The sequence below is a fragment of the Garra rufa genome, chromosome 25 (genome assembly GCF_049309525.1).
Source record: "Garra rufa chromosome 25, GarRuf1.0, whole genome shotgun sequence".
NCBI classification, from domain to species: domain Eukaryota; kingdom Metazoa; phylum Chordata; class Actinopteri; order Cypriniformes; family Cyprinidae; genus Garra; species Garra rufa.
In genome coordinates, this window is record NC_133385.1 from 27,503,586 (window position 1) to 27,524,951 (window position 21,366).

Below are 21,366 nucleotides of genomic sequence, written 5' to 3' on the forward strand. Positions count from 1 at the left end.
TAGTTGTTGTTTTATGTCTTTTTGTTTTATTTTATTTTTATGACTGAACCATTAAATATAAAAATACCTTAACTAAATAAAATAAAAGCATAAGGTATTATGTAAATTTTTATTATTTAATGGTGGGACTCCCACCTTAAAATAAAAAAATAAATACATTAAAGTATCTTATGTTTTGTTTTATTTTATTTTATTTTATTTTTAATATTTAATGGTGGACTTCCCAGCCTTAAAATTAGATGAAATTAAATGAAATTAAATAAAAAGACAAAAAATAAAAAGGACAACTAAACATAAGATATTTAGGGTCAATTTTTAATATTTAATGGTGGACTCCCAGCCTTAAAATTAAATTAAATTAAATTAAATAAAAAGACAAAAAAATAAAAAGGACAACTAAACATAAGATATTTAGGGTAACTTTAAAATATTTAATGAACTCCCAGCCTTAAAATAAATACAATTAAATATAAAATTTAAAATAAAATAAAAACATAAGATATTTAAGGTCAATTTTTAAATATATAACGGTGGACTACCAGCCTAAAAATAAAATAAATAAAATAAAATAAAAACGAGTTTTTTAATATTTAATAGTGGACTCCCAGTATAAAAAAACTTGATTGTTTTTTGTTAAAAGGAGCTAGATTGTCACTTTATAATAGCTTGTATTAAGGTCATTAATGCACATTACTACATTGCACAATGAAAAACATATCATCATAAAATGTCCATTCAAATACATTTAAGACAATTTAAGAAAATGCATTATAAATCATATGCAAAACCTCAGACATAAATGATCACCACAAGTGGCAAACCACCACTTTTCATTCGCTGTTTCACAAGAAAAACGTTTATATCTGATTTAAAATAACATTTAAATAAAAAAGTCTCATAAATAACATTTTTTTTACACAAGCGCTTTGTGCCTGCCAAAGATAAAGTGGCTAGCCGGAGTAATTAGGACATATTTATGGCAGTAGATTTTATAGATGAGAAACGGTGAACAGAAAAATAATACATGCAAAGTGGGACAAAAAGGCTCCAGGGTCCCCCTTAGATTTAAAAATGAAAATATACGATTTGTTTCAAGTCGGTGTGAGTCATTGCGCGTCTCAATGGCCAGACTCCTAAATCACAAACATTGAGAAGGATACAAAACTAAGAAGGTTATTTGAAAGAAAGCATTTCATTGAGAAGTGCTACTAGGTTTTTGCATTTACCGGCGTAAATGGTCCTCACAAAGGTGTCTGGTGATTTGATCTCGATGATATCTGAAATGGGAGCCACGTCCAACTTGGCAGCCACTCTTGGAAGGAGATTCTACAAATAAAGACACACACACATCCTTATTAAAGACAAACGGATGTATCTGAAGCTCTTGGAGAAGTTCAAGCCATTAAAACACGTCCATCCTTATCTATAGATGCGGTCAAATTTGATTTGTTTGGGAATAGCGTTATTTCAGCAGGCATTGATCAAAAGCCAGTTTCACCGCATGTCTGAAAACTTTGGCCATCCTGCATCGCAGACGGAATAAATATGCTTGAGTCTGAAAAAGAGCTCTAAGTTATGTCTGGAGGTGAAAAATATTGCATAGTGGTAATTCAAGTGTTTTATATAGTGACATAATGAAACCAAATCCACCACTTAAGAATCCATCAAATAAAATACGTTTAGCCAGTGAGGAAATTGAGACTAATACATCTCTTTGGTCTGGGGGTTAGGCTACATAAGATACTGTTTAATGTATTACAATTCAATTTAAATACCATTAGATCTGCTGCCTGACAGTTTGGCTGTGGAATGACAAATAACCGTGCATATAATAGAGCCGCACTTATTGAGGACCGACTTCTCCCGCTTTTCCAAAAGTAAGAAGCCTGGTAGGGGCTCGGCGGTATGAGACTTTCTAATCCATTCCCCATTTGTGCTTTTCGCTTTGGGAAATAATCAAATAACTTTGGAATGGGAGTAACTACAAAATCCTGCATTAAGGAAAGCAGAGCTACACTAATCATTGATGCAAACATGTGGAAAATAGAAAAAGGATCAAGGAAAAATGTATGTAGATTTGGCACGATTACAAAAATAAAAAAAAGTTTCGCAGCAAATAAAAAGAGCAAAGAAAAAAAACTGTTTTGCATTTTGATCAATGTTAGTCAGCCAAAAAAAAAGCAAGGATGAAAAAAAAGCAAAAACTGATTAAGGCAAAAAGTGTTACAATTTGTAAAATTATTGTAAAATAAAAATTTAAAATTGTTTAATCAAATAAAGGCAAAGGAATAAAGCAGGATGACAAATGTTCATCATTAGATAAACAGTTCAAGGCTAAAATAAAACAAAATAAAATAAAATGGTCATGTCAAGGTCGTGCAATCTGATAAAAGTTTACTATCGAATTAAAAAAAAACAATCAAGACAAAAGTCAATTTAGTTTGATCTGATAAAAGTATGTCATTAAATAAAAAAGGATCAAGACAAAATATGCATCAATTTGGTTCAATGTGATCAAAGTTTATCATCAAATCGGAAAAAAAGCAAATATGTCTTGCAAATGTCTTTAAAAAAATGGTCTATTTAATTATCTGACAAAAATTCACCATCAAAAAAAATAAAAAAATACCAACAAGGCAAAAAAGTATGTCAAAAACTGATTAAGGCAAAAAGTGAGAACAACAATTTGTACAAAGTTCATCATTAAATAAATAATAAATGTAATCAAATAAAGGAAAAGGCAGAAATTTTGTTCAATTTAGTTTTATCTGCTAAAAGTATATCATTAAATAAAAAATTAAAAAATATGCATCAATTTGGTTCAATGTGAACCAAAACAAAAAGCAAATATGTCTTGCAAATACACAAATATGTCTTTAAAAAAAAAATAAAGGTAAAGTACATCAAGGTTTTTAATTTGGCATGATCACAAAAATAGCTTTTCAAAAAAAAGCATTGCAAATAAAATTGCATTCTGATCCTAATGTTAGTCAGCTAAATAAATAAATGAATTAATAAATAAATGTAAAATATATATATATATATATATATATATATATATATATATATATATATTTATGTCTATTTAATTATCTGATAAAAATTCACTATCAAATGCAAAAAAATATGTCAAAAACTGATTAAGGCAAAAAGTGAGAACAACAATTTGTACAAAGTTCATCATTAAATAAATAATAAATAAATAAAATCAAATAAAGGCACAGGCAGAATTTTTGATCAATGACAAATGTTCATCATCAAACAAAACAGGCAAAAATATCATGTCAAATTCATAAAATCTGGTAAAAGTTCACCATCAAATTAAAAAAATAAATAAATAAATCAAGACAAAAGTAAGACAATTAAGTTTGATCTGATAAAAGTATGTCATTAAATTAAAAAAAAGGATCAAGGCAAAATATGCATCAATTTGGTTCAATGTGATCAAAGTTTGTCATCAAATTGGAAAAAGCAAATATGCTTTGAAAATACGCAAATATGTCTTTAAAAAAATTAAGGCAAAGTACATCTAGTTTTTCAATTTGGCATGATCACAAAAATAGCTTTTAAAAAAAAAAAGCATTGCAAATAAAATTGCATATATATGTCTATTTAATTATCTGATAAAAATTCACCATCAAATAAAAAAACACCAACAAGGCAAAAAAGTATGTCAAAAACTAATTAAGGCAAAAAGTGAGAACAACAATTTGTACAAAGTTCATTAAATAAATAAATACATATATAAATGAAATCAAATAGGCAAAGGCAGAAATTTTGTTGAATGACAAAAGTCAGTTTAGTTATTAAAAAAAATACCACGAAGGCAAATAAGTATGTCAAAAAACAATCAAGGCAAAAAGTTTTACAATTTCATCATTCATCATTAAATAAAAATAAACAAATAAAAAAAAGATTAAATAAAGGAAAAGGCAGAAATTCTGGAGGGGAAAAGGCAAAAGTAAACTAATTTAGTTTGATCTAATAAAAATATTTAATTTAATTAAAAATAAAAATATGCTGCATTTTTTTATGAGATGACAGTCGGTCATTAAATTGCAATAAATAAATAAATAAATACATATATAATGGCAAATATGTGTTTAAAAAAAAAAACATTAAGGCAAAGTATCTCGAATTTTTCAATTTGGCACGGTCAAAAGAGCAAAGCAAATAAAACCTTTCTGCATCTTGACCTTAATGTTAGTAAGCTAAATAAGTAAATAAATAAAGGAAAAAATTCATCTTCAAATTAAAAAAAATACCAACAGGGCAAATAAATATTCATAAAATGAGAAAAAAGTGATAACATTTTAAAATTTGTATAAAGTTCATCATTAAATAAAAAAATTGAATTATTTTTTTTTAATTGTAAATCAAATAAAGCCAAAGGCAGAAAATTTGAAAAATAAATAAATAAATAAATAAAGTCTTTTTTTTTTTTAAGTCATTAAATAAAAAACACATCAAGGCAAAATATGCAGCAATGGGGTTTTTTTTAATGGGATGAAAGTTTGTCATTAAACTGAAAGAAAAAAAATTATATATATATTTATATTTATTATTAGAAATATCAAGGTTGACAAATATTTTTTTGGAAACAGTTATTCTTTTTTTCAGGATTTGATGAATAAGTTAAAAAGAACAGCATTTATTCAAGATATTAATCTTTTCTAAAAATGTAAATCCAAAAAAGATTTACTCACCTCATACTTTTGAACAGTAGTGTATATTGTCAGAAAACCTATTTTAAATACATGCTTTTTTAACCTTTTATTGATCAAACAATCCTGAAAAAAAGTATCACAGGTTGCCAAAAAAACATTAAGCAGCACAATTGTTTTCAACACTGATAATAAATCAGCATATTAGAATGATTTTTGAATGCAACACTGAATACTGGAGTAATGATTCTGAAAATTCAACTTTAATCACAGATATAAATTAAATGTTAATGTATATTAACATAGAAAAACATTTACTTAATATTTCAATATGCATTTTTTTCTGTTTAAATCAAAACACAGCCTTGATGAGCATAAGAAATTTCTTTAAAAAACAAAAAAATCTTACTGATCCCAAACATTTGAGCGGCATATATATATATATATATATATATATATATATATGATAAAAAGATAAAGCTTCAGCGTCAAAAATAATCACGGCAAAAAACAGTGATATTCTTACAACTGTACAAAGTTCTTAATAAAAAAAAAATTGTCAAATTTATCAAATAAAAACATCAAGGCAAAAAAAAATACGTAAATTTTGTTTAACTTAATAAAAGTTTGTCATAAGAAGTCTATTTTTTTATTTGATAAAAGTTTGACATTAAATTAAGGGGCAATTAAAGGCAAAAATAATAAACTAATTTTGTTTAAACTGTTAAAAGTTTGCCATTAAAATAAAAAAAGTGACCACATTGCTGTTTTTAATCATGGTGTGTAAATTACACAGGAAGGCTCAATGATAAAGTCAACAGAATGCCACTTTTCAGCCTATCTTGTTATGGATTTACCTTTCCGAAAGCAGAGGCTCCCGCACAGATGTGTGTGAAACTGAACTGTTTCTGAGTCGCCAAGATGAGAGGCGTCAGCTCCTCTGTGAACGAAGGCAGAATTTAGTTTTGCAATTTCAATCACTCAATACCTTACTTGTGTAAAGTTACTAGTGCAAATCTTCCCTAAAGAACAGGACAACAATCAAAATGCATGAACAATATAAATCAAGCAAGGTTTACCTGGCAATAACCCTTTGTATGCATCATGTTGAGCTACCAGAACTTTCTTCACCCCATGAACTTTGGACAGCTGCTCTGCAACCTGTCCAAAAACCCATAATCAGATGCCCGAAATCACTCTTTCAAATTGCTACACATAAATCAATGTGCATGAAGAGATAATACCTTTGCACAGTTTGTTCCAGCAACCAAACAAGACACATCACTGCCGACTTTCGTAGCAGCAGTGATGGCGTTCAGGGTGATGGGGGTCAGCGACTCATTATTGTGCTCAGCAACAACCAGAGTACTCTGAAACCTCTGAATCAGACCAGACTGGAACGAGGAAGAAGGAAAAAAAAAAGAGTTTGGTTACAGTGCCTTGCGAAATTATTCATTTTGTTATGTTGCTGCCTTATGTTAAACTACTTTAAATTACTTTTTTTCCACATCAATCTACACTCCTTACTCCATAATGGCAAAACAAAAAATAGGTTTTTAACATTTGTGCAAATTTATTAAAAATGCATAAGTATTCATACCCTTTTCTGGGACACTCGAAATTGAGCTCAGGAGCATTCATATTGCTTCTAGATGTTACTACACTTCGAGTGGAGTTAAACTGTGGCAAATTCATTTGAATGAGTATGATTTAGAAAGGCACACGCCTCTCAGAAAAGGTCTAACTGCTGAAAATGAATATCAGAGCAAAAACCAAGTCCTGAGGTCACGATAACCGCCTGTAGAGCTCAGTGACAGACTTGTGTTAAGGCAATGATCTAGGGAAGAGTTCAGTAAAAAATCTGCTGCATTGAAGGTTCACAGAAGCATGTAGCCTCCATTATCCATAATGGAAGACGATTGGAACTAGGACTCTAGAAAGCCCCCATCCAAGCTGCTTGAGAGGTGAAAAGGTGAGGCAAAGAATGGCAGATAATTGGCAAATGCAGATGTGCAAAGCTTGTCACATCATACCCAAAAAAGATTAGAGGATGTAAAGGTTCTTCAACTATGTACCGAGCTGAATACTTATGCAATGTACTTATTTCAGTGTTTTATTTTGAATAAATTTGTAAAATTTGCAAATCTGGTTTTTGCTTTGTCATTATTATGGTGTATGGAGTGTAAATTGATGTGGGGAAAAACTCATTTAAAGCAGTTTAACATAATGCTGCAACAAAACAAAATATGAAAAAAAAATGAAGGGGTATGAATACTTTTGCAAGGCACTGTAACTACCGAAGATATAAATATCTGGCAGGCCCTTTCACCCAAATAACTGATATGAGGTTACTATTTAATGTAGCCCTGCCAGACATTCTTGTGTAGCCCACAGAGGTCATTAGAAATCTGAGACATAACAGGGATATGATACTACTTAGGGTCTGACCTAGTATATTAACAAATCAAATGCAATGTAGGTCAAACAGACACTTAAGGACAGTGAAGAGGTTTCATAATGCACTGTTTACATATTGCATAACCTTGACTGATTGTTAGCCAGCTCTGTTTATTAACTAATCATGTAGAAGGATAAAAAGTGTCATGAACAACATTTCACTATTTAATGAACAAATGTTCAATATTTCTGTCTAAAGTTAGAGCTATAAAAAGAAGCAAAACTATGAGTATACATGAAACGTAACGTTTAGACGCTTAGCTAGCATACTGTATCATGAAAAACAGCTTAGTAAAATAACCTCTAAACATTTGACATTGCGTTTTAACGATCGAATTTAAAAAAAACAATAAAACAAGTTTGAATGGAAAAGTAAAAACAGTTTAGTAACATATCGCACACTTTCTGCTGAACTGAATGAGTGAGTTAGCCAGCATGCTAAGCTATTTATTCACGTAACGTTATATTTGTTTTTAGAAACGGTAGAGAGAACGAGTAACAGCTTTAAAGTCCGCAGTGGTTAATGTGTCATTTCGACGGATTTGTCTTACCAACTGCCTGAGATGTGTCTTGTTTATTGCTTTGAGCATGATTACAGCGGTACACTGCCTGCAGCCACACTGTCACTGCTTTTGTAACAGGGGATAGAGGTTGAATTGAGTTCTCGCGAGATCACACGAGACACGCCCCCTCTTGTGTATAAATCATTTTGTAACTGCTCAAATGTGGTTTTCTTGGTTGGTTTGTGTGTGTATAGTCACGTATAAAAAATAATAATGAATAAAATGTGAATAGAGATCTAAATAACTTGTATAACGGTGTAATAGCAGAGTGGGCGGAGACTATGTGAATATTTAATTAGGGGGAGGGGTTTCATGGGTTTGATAATCTGTGGAGCTTCTAGTTCAAGAAGAGTTGGCTTTAACACGGAGACTGTAAACGACCGAGGGTTGCACTTTTATGACTTTATTTTATGATTTTATATTATAGCCAGTGGTAATCTTCGGAAACGGTCGCAGCAAATTTTCTGTGAACCACAAAACCACTCTCACAAAACCAAAAATACATTGTATGGGTCAAAATTATCGTTTTTTTTATGCCGAAAAGCATTAGGATATTAAGTAAAGATCATGTTCCATGGCGATATTTTGTAAGTTTCCTACAGTAAATATATCAAAACCTAATTTTAAGTATTAGCAATATGCACTGCTAAGAACTTAATTTGGACAACGTTAAAGGTTATTTTCTCAATATGATGATTTTTGCACCCTCAGATTCTTGATTTTGGATCAATGAAAAGGTTATTTATTCAGTTTAAGGTGATGTGAGGTTTCAAAATCTCTGTTTTTAAAAATGTACCCTTATGACTGGTTTTGTGGTCCAGGGTCACATACACTTTTAAAAAATAAATGTGCTTCACGATTCAATAGAAGAACCTTTTTTGTCTAAATGGTTCCATAAAGAACCTTAAACATCTGTCTGTTTTACAAAAGGTTCTTTGTGGTGAAAGAAGGTTCTTCAGATTATAAAAAAGTAAGAAAGAGACGGTTCTTTAAAGAACCTTTGACTAAATAGTTCTTTGTGGAACCAAAAATGGTTCTTCTGTGGCATCACTTGAAGAACCCTTTAAAGCACCTTTATTTTTAAGAGTGTAAAAGCTTTTTTCTGTTATTTTTGTTGTTTGTTTGTTTGTTTGTTTGTTTGTTTGTTTGTTTGTTTTATTTAGGCTACTACTTGTATGTAATTTATTGATTTGACATAATTAGAGTTTATGCTATGTATTTACGTGCAAAACAAAGTCACTGAAAAGAAAAAAAGGAGATTTTTTATTTATGACTTTTTGCATTTAACAGTTTATTAAAAGAAGAATTTAACGTTCAAGATAGAGTTCAATAAAATCATAAAATAAACCAAAAACATTTAGCCTGCTATTTTATTCATTTTAGGCCAATTTGTTTCGATCTCTTTAACTCAATCGTTTTAACTGATTGTATGAATAGCCGACACGACAAAAGTTTTTTTAACTACGATTGAAGCAAATTACAAAACGCTAATATTGTACATACAGGCTCAGTACATGCAATTTCATAGGTGTCTCTTTTAGACCTCCTCATGGAGACAACGTGATTTCTTAGTAAACCCTAAATTAAATGTATTTGTTGGGTTAGAGGTCAAAGTCAAAGGTGAGGTTCGACACTCGGTCACTCCGTGAGAGTATAAATGGATTCGCACAACACGACTTTCAACATGATTGTCCAAATAATTTTCAGGCTGTAATAAACGAAATTCATTACGGTCGCTTTTAAAATAGGCCTATGTGTGTACTTTATTCCACATTAATGCTAGAGGACAAGTGTTTACCTACAAAAATGAGAAAAAGTAGCAGAGTAAATGATTTAAGTTTAGCTAATTAAGAAAGAAGCACTGCAATATAGTTGCAGATTTTAATTCAAGGAGCGTATCGAAGACAATAAATAAGAGTTAAAAGTTAACAGTTTAAGCACATATTTGTGCTCTGCTTCTTCTTACATCTTCAATAGAAACAGAAGCGATCAAATGTTTTCGAGGAAAGTAGATTTCACGTAAGCCAAAGATGGTAATTTTAGTAATAGGCCTATGCATAAAAAATCGTCAATAGATTCATCGGATTTGTCGGATTAATCGGAAACTAAACTATCGAAATTTTCGATTTAGAAAAATGTTTACTATTTTCTAATAGCCTATTCTGCACTGCTGTTAGTAGCCTAATGTTGTTAAATTGATCACATATTTCAATGTTATGATTTTCTACCTAAATTAGGCTATTCTTTATTTTTTATACCCCAAAGGCTTGGAATGGCAAAGATTTAACTGCTACTACAAATATGTCATATCAAACACCATGTGATGTTGTTTTGATGTCCAGTAGGGGGCTCACTAGAACACATTGACTTAAATTCATATGGATTTAACCCATACGGAAATTTTTAAAAGCCGAAAGACGAAATACATGTGTTTCATTGTTTTAAGAAAGTGTTTTTTTTTTTTTTTTTTTTTTTTTAGAATATTTTATAATAAATTAAAAAAAAATAAAACCTTATTCTAGTTTTGTTTTGATTATGTTTAAAGTATCGGCTACTTTAATCAAATGCACTGTATACCCGCAGAACATTTCACTTAGCCCAAGTGCAGCCTAAAATAAAAGGCTTTAACGTTAGTATTAAAAACTGAACTTAAAACATTCCCTTAATGAATTTCAGCTACTTTCGCGATTGCTTCTTTCGCGTCTGCTGTTTCACAGTTATGTTTGGACAAACAAAAGTGTGAGTTTGATCTTCAATTCCTCGGTATCCAATATTCAAAACATCTCCCGAGGTCGGATCTCCGCGTCGTGCAGTTGATATTCGGGGGAGCGTGTGTCCAGGTTTGCATGTGACGTCAGGGCCCGGTGACGTCAGAGCCAGTGTCTGTGTGTTGCTCTTCCCACAGGCTCTTCGGCCAGAAGTTATTAGTCAGCTCGGGACGAGGCAGTTTCCCATTCCATTTCCTCATCTGTAGCCTTCTGCCTTAAACCCTCCTGTATGGTGGATATTCTACCCCATCCTTCTTTCTTGGGTGATATGGGGGATCATTCAAAAAGTAAGTGCTGGATGTTTATTTTACGTTTTTGAGTTTTTCCGTCATTGCACAAGAAGTTTGAATATCGTTTAATGCAAAAAAAATAGTTTTACTGTACACCGTATTGCATTAATAATATTTACCTTTTTTTCCCCTAAATTTAAAAAATAAAAAGCACGACTTGATTGCAAACAGTTTTTGGTGCAGCCAAAACACGAACTTTTATAATAAAACAGTGAACGACATTTTGTGGTCTAGTGACATTCAAAACGAAGGGTGCATGCATGAAATACGAGCTCTTAGGTATAATTTTGTATACATTTACACGACGATGGTGTTTTGCGGGATCGAATAATCCCTGCTTTCCATATTCAGAGAAGTCTGGAATCGCCATGTGTGTAGGCTGTGGAAGTCAGATCCATGATCAGTACATCCTGCGAGTGTCCCCGGACCTGGAGTGGCACGCAGCCTGTCTGAAGTGCGCAGAATGCAGTCAGTACCTGGACGAGACGTGCACTTGCTTCGTCCGAGACGGCAAGACTTATTGCAAGAGAGATTACGTACGGTACGAGCCACTATTTGTGATTTCACAGCTTTGGAATTTCGTCGAGGGCCCCTTTTTCACAGATTCTTGACCCAAACAGATCTAGATATATGGGAAACTCTGCAGTAGCGTTTTTACTATAAACTATAACGAATTAAAAGCCTTTGTTGCAAAAAGCATCGATTGCAATTATATTATTGCATCAGGCTATGCTATAATATAATTGTAAATAAAATAGCTATAAGATATTTAGAGGAAATTGTAATTCTTTCTTATTTCAGCACAAATCCATTTCATGGAGTGTTTGGTTAATATATTACAGTCATGTTTGATTTAGGCTTGCCATGCTTGTATTCTAGGACCGGTGTTTGATCAGTTTTGTTTTCAAGTTTGCTTTGTAAAGAAATATAAATCCGTTGGTAACACTTTCTGTAAAGCCTGTAAGGGTATTTTTGATGATGCATTATAATGTTTTCATTGTGTGTAACACACCTTAGGCTATCAACTGCATGCTCTAATAAATATATGAAACCTCAGATATAACCTAAGACTATAATGCATTAAAATAATTGTCAAACACACAGTGTTAGAATCTATAGGCTACTCATTATAATCTTCAGTCTTTACTCCCAAAAATAAATGCGTACAAATATTAATAAAAGGATAAACGCATGTTGTTATAATATGTATTATTGTTTTATAGATTGTTTAAAACAAGAGTTATCGTTGTGTTCACGGTCTGTTTTTCTCGGCCTTGTAAAATCGAGCTGAGGTGGGTTGGACGATTTTGGAAACTACCACTAAAATAAGAAAATGTTTCTTCTGGAAATTGCAGATTATTCGGGATCAAATGCGCCAAATGTAATATCGGTTTCTGCAGTAGTGATCTGGTGATGAGGGCCCGGGATAACGTCTATCACATGGAGTGTTTCAGGTGCTCGGTGTGCAGCAGGCATTTGCTCCCGGGAGATGAGTTCTCTCTGCGGGACGAGGAGCTGCTCTGCCGGGCGGACCACGGGCTGCTAATGGAGCGCGCTTCAGCCGGGAGCCCCATAAGTCCCGGAAACATTCACTCCAACAGGCCCCTGCACATCCCAGGTAGCAGTAACAATATTATTATTAATAAAATTACTACTAATAATAATAATTACAGCGCCCAAGTAAGACATTTATGTTCAGGAATTCAGAATTCATTTGATAGCCTACATAATTCGGGTGCTGTAGTAGGCTAACAAAAATAACACAGTTTATGTATTACAACATGTAATAATGTGAAGTGTGACTATAATCATATCATATATTATACAGAAATATAATAACATTAATAACGTCATTGTTATTATAGTCGTTGTGAAATAGGCTAATATAATTTAATTACGACCAATGTGAGATTCCTGTCTTTAATTCGGTGTGTTACCGCTAATCAGCTTGTGAAACTGTTAACAAACTGAAACGAGCTTGTGTTCTGTGCCTGCAGGCCAATTTAAAGATATTTGTTTTCGTGTAAAATCCCTGATGGCAGACTTGTAACTGGCTGAGATTGTTTGAGGATATTCTTGATCGAATTAACATGACCTGAAATTAATTTGAAACTGGTTATTGGCATAATGATTTGAAATTATAGCCGCAGCGTTTTTCTTAGTTTATCATGTTTTAATAAAAATAAATTGCAGTAGAGGTCTGTTATTATAAACATAATTTTGTGTTGTCTGATGACTTGGTTATAGGTATCGGATATCATTAGAAATTTATTTTTTTTGCGTTAAATACATTATCGATTAGTTTAACTTTTAACACTTAACTTTACATTTCGAGCCTTTAGATCGTCTAAAATAACCGGTTTTAATGTTGAACTGTATTGCTTTGATACCTGGCTGACTTAACGCTTAAACAGCATTAAACCAAACAAATATTCTGTTCGATTATGTGTCACTACTTAACCCTCTGCTAGTGCACTTATTGCATGTTATACTTTTATATGCCATGTCGATCCTTGAACATTTTGCACATACAGCAAAGTTGAGAGCATATTGAAGGCCCTATGGTGTTTTGACTGACACGCACTTGGCTACAGACCGATGTGTGTATGCACAATTTAACCTTCAAGTAAGCGTGCTCTTCTGCAGTGTGTCTAAATAATGAAATGACCTCTTAAGCTGAAAAGTGATTTACACGCCTTTTATTCGCAGAACCTGTGCCAGTTCGACAGCCACCTCACCGGAACCACGTTCACAAGCAGTCTGAGAAGACCACGCGTGTTCGGACAGTATTAAACGAAAAGCAGCTTCACACTCTCCGGACGTGTTATAATGCAAACCCGCGACCGGACGCGCTAATGAAAGAACAGCTCGTAGAAATGACCGGCCTGAGCCCACGAGTCATACGAGTGTGGTTTCAAAACAAACGCTGCAAAGACAAGAAGAGGTCCATACTTATGAAACAACTACAGCAACAGCAACACAACGACAAAACGGTAGGAATATTTTGCAACTCTAATGGCTGAAAAAATATATCTACAAGCAAGTTTAACTCTACAAGTTATTCAATGGTTCTTTGCAGCACCTTAGCAACCCTATTATATTACTTATTAGTGAATTGGATGTAAGCTACTTTGGAGATGAAAAGGTTTTTGATGTTACATAATAGGATTTTCTGGCTGTTCTATGGTATCAGGCTAGTTCTCGTTCTGTCGTTTATATTTTATATTGACATGTGAACGACTTAGCCTTGCTACATGCCGATATGCACTCTTAAAAATAAAGGTTGAAAAAACTGGGTTTTCCCATGGTGCCACAAAAGAACCATTTGGGGTTCTTCCGAGAACCTTCCATTAAACAGTTTTTAAAATAACATTTTCGTAGTGTGAAGAACATTCTAAGAAAGAACATTTTTTCCGTTATAAAGAACCTTTTGTGAAATTTAAACGTTCCATAAATGTTAGTTTCTTCATGGAACAATCGATGCCAATAAATTAACTCTAGTTTAAAAGTCTATCTATCTATCTATCTATCTATCTATCTATCTATCTATCTATCTATCTATCTATCTATCTATCTGTCTGTCTGTCTGTCTGTCTGTCTGTCTGTCTGTTGCATTTTGCTGTGATTTTTAAAGATTCCGAACATCTATGAATTTCCCCCAGAGTTAAGCTTCTTTTGAAAATTGAAATGTGATAGCTGTGTCGCTAAGGTATCTCCTCTACCTTCCTGCAGAATCTTCAAGGTCTCACGGGAACGCCTCTGGTGGCAGGCAGCCCGATTAGACATGACACCACAGTCCAGGGAAATCCTGTAGAAGTTCAAACCTATCAGCCTCCGTGGAAAGCCTTAAGCGAATTTGCCTTACAGAGTGACCTGGACCAGCCTGCTTTCCAACAGCTGGTGAGGACTGCCATCCCCGAACAGTTACCAAGGCTTATCTTGCCGACTCTTTTTTTTGAATCACAATGATCAGTCATGCAATGTAAACGTTTTTCGAGACAATACAGTAGGCTATGGATTGTTATATTGGCTTTGTACGTTTTTCAATTATTTCAAATTGATATTTCGCTCAATTTCAAGCGAGCACTGTATTGTGATTGTTTTTCCTTAATAGAAGAAATATATAGGACTAAATATATATGCGTATATCCTATTCGTTTAACAGCGTTTTAAAATGTTTTAAAAACTACGAAAGTTGTATTAGCTAAGTTTGTTCGAGCCCCAACAGAGCGTTTTCAGGTAGGATCGGTAGGCCTGTTTTAGGCGATACATCGAAAAAATCTAGTGCAATTAGCTATTTAGCACTTTAGCTACATGTTGCAGGGGTAAGAGAAGAAAACGTTGGTATTTAAAACGATAACTGACATTTTTGTTGTAAGGGCGCGAAAAAAAGTTCTTTGCGAACAGGCCGCGCGAAATTTCCAACTGAATTTTCTTTGAAAAGTTGAGCCCATACTTATAATATTATAGTATCTGTTATTATATTATCTGTTATTTAACAGCATTCCGAAGTTGTGTCGGCTTTTGTAAATGTCAATTGTTAATCGTATTTAAAACTCTTACATTTAATCAAATTCGGGCCACAGCTGTATATTAGTCTGAGCATGCTGACAGCAATCGAGCAACCCACTGATTCCCAACTCTCCCCCCTTTCTATAGGTGTCATTTTCCGAGTCGGGTTCGCTGGGTAACTCGTCTGGTAGTGATGTGACCTCTCTGTCATCGCAGTTACCCGACACCCCCAACAGCATGGTGCCCAGTCCCGTGGAGACGTGAGAGCCCACCGGAGACTCCTGCCCCAGCATGCCCTCACCCGCCCTGCATGAAAACCCATCACCTCACCGCCTCAAACGGAAAAAGGGATTAACCGAGATGGATTTAAACAGTTTGCCAAACGGAGGAGCCTGTCCAAGCGACTTTGGGGTTTCCAGACGTGTTACAAAACTGTTTTTAAAGCATTTGGACCGTATATCGAGGACGTCCAGCGGAATATGAACACGTTATTTTGGTTTTGACTATGGACCACTGTCAACCTTACGAAACAACAGTCTTAACAGTGTTTATTCAAGACCATCATTGTGTAGCTTTATCAACAAGTGGTATTTTCCTTATAAGACAAAAATCAACTTTTTGTCTCAATGCGCATGATCTCTCCGAAGATGTATAAAAACTGAGCTGTAAAATATTTTATCGTAACGAATGGAGGAAAGATTGTATAAACTTCTCGATTTAAAAAAGTAAGTTATTGTTATTTATTGTCAGGACAACCGTCCATACCAAAAATTGAGAAATTACCTAAATAAACGACGTTAAATGCTGTTTATGTCTGTGGAAGCCTGCATGCAAAGACAAACATATCATGTTACCTTAACATATCTTTTTATATCTTATTATAACAAGAAACACTTGAGTTGCAAAGGTATACTGGTTACTGGATTGGAAATAACTGTCCAAAGATCTAGTAAAAAGAAAAAGAACGTGAACAGAATTAAATAGTGAATGACATGTCAGTGTCCTGATATCTGAATTTATTCTGTAAAGAATTTGGAAATGGTATTTTGCTTTTTCATCTAGTTATACAGACGTGCATTATTACTACTTTATTTGAAACAATAGTTGGGTTAAGTTATACAATTCCCCTTTTAGATTATATATATATATATATATATATAAATATATATAAGGAATATTTTGACAAAGAAGCATTATGCAGAATTTGTTGATTGTTTTTGGAGAGTACGGTTCCAACCACGGTTATGAAACCTCTAAGAGCTATTGAGCACCAAAAGGATGGATGTAGTTAAAAAGAGACTGTTTTCGTAAAAGTGATAGGCCTATTTATAACAAACTGCTGGCCAATCACTAATAAATAACGTTGCATTGACATATTGAGGCTATAACTTGATCACAGATCCCTGAACTGTCACATTGAACTCTTAACGGAGGCTGCGAATGTATATTCATCTATCTAAAAATCGTGCCGACCGGATACTGAATGAGTAATTGAACCCCTCCCGTAGTAGTGATCAATCTCGTGTTGCTCGTAAAGCTGTGAGTCTAGACGGAGGACAGGGATCGGCGGCCGCTTATCTGCGCTCGGCATCACCTGCAAATGATCCACTGAATGGAAGCACAACAAACCCGAAGCCACCTTTCTCTTACCGGGACTCCCTTTCGGCAAACGCACCCTTGCATGTCCAGGGTTTATTTTCATTCCGAGTGAGAAGATAGCCGCTGGACACCAGAAGATCAGACCAAAATCACTGCGGGCTATTGTGGCAAGATAATCCTAGTTTGTCAGATACCTAAACTTTCTGATGGATAAACAGTTGTAAGGCAGCGCTGTAGCCTAATTACTGTCGCTTCAGTTAATTAACATTCAAACGTTGTTTTGCTTATTTTATAACCCAGTTTTTGTTTTTAATAAATGTTCAACTTTTAAGAGAATCACAAAGGGAGCTTTGGGGCTTTTAGTCTATTTGATTTTTGTTTTTGTATATTTGAGACGAGACACTGTTAGCAAATTTTGTGGATTTAATCTGTAGTCCATTTCTTCCTGAAAACGGAAAAACGTCATTAATGACTCATCCTGCACTACTGATTTGTGTCCAATTTAAACATCTCTAAAATGACCCTCTTTCCATCAATACCTGAAAATGACTATTAGGAAATCATTCAGATATGCCTACTTCTCCTTCCCATAAGAGTCGGCGCAGCCATTTGTACATTTTATGGGTCTGGCTTCCTGTCTTATCTGCTTCCAGCTATTTTTATCTGAACAAAACAGCTTGTTTTGCTGCTTGATATTGCAAATAGGTGTATTACCATATTATTTAATGTATTATCTTAATTATGAACACACTGGTTTGTAGTGCAAACAGTTTTAACGTTTATGGCACGTCATTATTCTTCTGGTTATTTCCCATTAGCGGATAATGAACCGGAAGTCTTACCTCTGTTTCAGAAAAAGATGGATATATTATGCAAAACAACAACAACAACAACAACAACAGTGGCAATATTTAATGCCCGCTCTTTTTAACTGTAAGTGTTATAGATACCCAGAAATATTGGTTAAATGTGTGGTTAATTAGCATCCAGTGTTAATTAACTTAATTAGTATTTTGACAGGACATTGCTAACATGACGTGTGTATCATGTCGTTATGTCTATAAAAGTAGACCTACTACACGATACATACCTACGTTCTTTAATAAAAGCGGAGAATCAAGTTCTTTATATTTTGTAGCCTATACTCTGAAAGAATGGGAATTCCGACGGAGCTAAGTTCTGGCTTTCCAAAACAAGCCCTTCAACATGTCCCTCTCTAGCTTCTTGTTTTAATAGGAAATATGTAAGCACAAAAACAGCGATAGTTACTCGATTTCACGGGGTGTTTAGAAAATACGCCTTAAAATCTGAAATCTTGTAGCTGAGGTGTTGATTATGTTCTCTATGCTATTCAAATTTCAAAGTATAACAGCAAAATATCACAGCGGTTTAATACCAAATATGATAGACTATATTTACAGTTTACTGAATTTCGATAAGTGTTTTTCAAACATTTATTTACCCATTTGTAGCCACATTTTCACCGAACAGAGGCGTTGTGTGAGAAGCAATTCAGGCAGGTACAGCGCAGACAGGCGCCGGAGCGCATTCTGTGTGAAAGTCCTTAATTCTGTTAGCAAAGACAGACAACAAGAACAAGTATTTCATTTAAACATAACCAAAGCCTAAACTTAAGCTTGTACAAACGTAAAACGTTATTTTAAACCACTATTCTTTTGCTGTCTTGTAAGTAGTTTACAGGTATTTCCTTCTGAAATTAAGTGCAATTATCTTTAAAAAAATGTAAACAATGTGTGAAAAAAGAGTCGTCTTGTAATATAGGCCTACATTAATTCTTAACAAAAATGCAAAGCATTTATATTCCGTCAAATGACCAATCTTAGATGATTTTTAATTGCTAAACCCTGTTCAGATGTGATCCTGATTACAGCCCATTAAATCGACTGAAATTAAGACATCTTACATAGATTCCGATAAAATACCTCTTGTGAATGAGGACGGTTTGTCGACATAAGGGCTTATGGATAGTTGCTTTAGGGAGAAATTCAGATGTCATGGCCAGAGGTCAAGAGCCGCATCTCGGTTCAAATTCCGCCACTAATTTAATAATTTGGGTCTAATTAAATAAACGCACACTTAAGCCAAGTTCATGTTTGTAGAAAACAAATCTTGAGATTCCTTGCAAATTACAACTCTATGTCTATCATTTTAATTTGAAAAGGCAAGGTATTTAGCTGACCTTTAATTTATACATCTAAAAACCAACCTAAAACATATTTGACTCTTAAAGCTAAACAACCAACACATGCCCCTTTATGGAAATGTCGTGTGCTAGCTCATGCATTCATGTTTAAATTATTCCTTACAATTATTTGGAAATCTGTCACAATATAGACATGCTCAGACCTTGAAATAGAACGAAATAATCTACAGCTAAATATTTTGGATGCTGACAACACAGGCAAGAAATGTCAAACACATTCAGGGCTTTTCTCCGCTCGTGTTTTGTTTTTGCTTTATGTAAAAAAATATGCATTAGCCTAAAATATAAATGTTATCAACGGCTTGTAAAATTACGAAAATCAACTGGAGGGAAATTGGAAAATTGCAAAGGTATTAAAGAAAATACGAGGTTTAACTTAGGCTGCTTAAAAATCCTTGAACACCAGTCTAATTTTCACACAACTGGTTTTAGCGAAACAAACATTTAAACAAACTAAGTAACTATTTAAACGAATCCTGGAAGGCTTTAGCATAATTAAACCCGGAATAATGTACCTAAACAATCGTCTGAAATCATACATCAACTAGTTTTCCCACCCGACGAAAAGCCGATTTAGTCGACATTGCTAATCTGTATTTTTAAAAGTGGTTTTTGTACATCTATAAAATCCTTTTGAATCTCGCCGTAAAAACGTTTCATCTTCACACGTTCACAGCCGCATTCCTTAATTAAATGTAGAAAATAAGAGAAGCATTTAAGTGACATTCAGACAACAGATTTAGCAAACAAATTCAGTCTCTAAAACGCTCATGATTCATTAACTGACAGGACGGAAAGGGCCACAGCGTTCTTCTGTTCGAGTTCACCTCAGTCTGGCAAAATCACGAGAACCTCAAGATGGTTTTGGAATAGCAAATAACGGAACGGTCTATAAAAACAGCTCCCATTCAAGTTGTCACATATACACCCGCTTCATTTTCAAAGTCCAGCATCTAGAGCTCACATAAAATGCATCCATTTTACAAGACTAAATTTAAAAGTAATATATAAAAAAAGTCCCAGACAATCCGAGTGACTTTAACTGATATTTTTTCCACATTTGGTGTAGAACTGATGGTCTTATGAAACTGGAGGTGGGTCTGACCCAGAGGCTCCAGCGCGTTGACACATCGGTGTATTGAGTGACACAGGGGCGGCGGCGGCGACGGTGGAGGCTGCGTGGAGCTGCCGTGACTCACACAGGTACAGAAAAGACAGAAAGACCGTATAGACTACACTGTCAGAAAAAAGGGTACGGTTGGGGTTCATTTGTGACACTTAGGGTACAAATGGTGAAGTTGTACCCTCGATGGTTCATAGTTGCACCTTAGAGTACTCATATGTACCATTTAGGGGTAAAAAAGGTACAGATATGTTTCCAACTGCCAGAGGGTCCACATTTGTACCATTTAATCCCCAAAGAAAGGTACAATCACTTGTGTGACCAAAGAAGTAAGCCAAAGTGTATGAAATAGTCACCCAAAATTAAACATAGCAAGATAATCATTTTCATGGGTTGTTAGTTATTTGGAAGAGATGCATAAAATAACCAAATATGTTCAAGAGCCTTCATCTTTCTGACCAGTTCTGAACAGTACACACGCAAATTACATTTTAGTGTTTATGCAGAACATCAAGATAATAACTTTTAAACGTAAAGCATTTGTATTAAAGTAGGTCTGCATTTTTAATTGTAATTTTAAACTGATATAAGAGCTGTTTTAAGTTTTGTTTTTAATGCAGAGTTAAACAAATACACATACTAATAGTAATTAGCAAAAGCACAATGTAGTATACAAAACTATTTAACGTTTATTAAACATTATATGGTGTACTACTTTGCCTCAGTTCAAATACATATTTTCGAAGCCAGCCTTTTCGTGTCATCCAATGGGATTGTAGCCCGCGCTGTGCATTTTGAAAATGAGATTGTGCATGATGGTTATTCTGGACATCATTCATTTCTGACGCTGTCGACGGAGGCACGGAGGATCTTATATTCTTATTCAAAAACTGAAAGAAGCTGCCTGGAATACATGTCACTGAAGACGAAGCACAGAAATTAAGAGGTAAGTTTAATTTTAAGTACTGTGAAAATCTGTTGGTTCCCTTTCGATTTTTGTTAACTTGACATTGCGTCTGTAGCCAGGCCTAACGTTATCTGATGCGTGAGGAAAACTTCTTCGAAAACTGACCTGACAAAACCAACGCATTGCCATTACATTTTAAGCTTATTGTTATTATTACAATAATTTTTTATCATTTAGCCGGAAATTAAGATATAATTTT

General features: G+C 33.9%; 2 protein-coding genes across 2 annotated transcripts in view; one reads left to right on the top strand and one right to left on the bottom strand.

Annotated features, from left to right (window-relative positions):
• Window positions 1–7,762, bottom strand: part of etfa (electron transfer flavoprotein subunit alpha) — a 29,032-nt gene extending 21,270 nt beyond the window's left edge. Inside the window, exons 1-5 of the mRNA XM_073831391.1 lie at window positions 7,673–7,762; window positions 5,909–6,058; window positions 5,744–5,825; window positions 5,522–5,604; window positions 1,227–1,326 (exon numbers count right to left, since the gene is read on the bottom strand). Of these exons, the coding sequence (XP_073687492.1) occupies window positions 1,227–1,326; window positions 5,522–5,604; window positions 5,744–5,825; window positions 5,909–6,058; window positions 7,673–7,711 (454 nt within the window). The 5' untranslated portion in view covers window positions 7,712–7,762. The remainder of the gene's footprint in view (window positions 1–1,226; window positions 1,327–5,521; window positions 5,605–5,743; window positions 5,826–5,908; window positions 6,059–7,672) is intronic.
• Window positions 7,763–10,613: 2,851 nt separating this feature from the next.
• On the top strand, window positions 10,614–16,053 carry isl2a (ISL LIM homeobox 2a). Its single transcript, XM_073832121.1, has 6 exons — window positions 10,614–10,739; window positions 11,094–11,283; window positions 12,098–12,360; window positions 13,452–13,735; window positions 14,475–14,642; window positions 15,402–16,053. The coding sequence occupies exons 1-6, from the start codon at window positions 10,682–10,684 to the stop codon at window positions 15,516–15,518; spliced, it is 1,080 nt and encodes a 359-aa protein (XP_073688222.1). The 5' UTR covers window positions 10,614–10,681; the 3' UTR covers window positions 15,519–16,053.
• The last annotated feature ends 5,313 nt before the right edge of the window (window positions 16,054–21,366 follow it).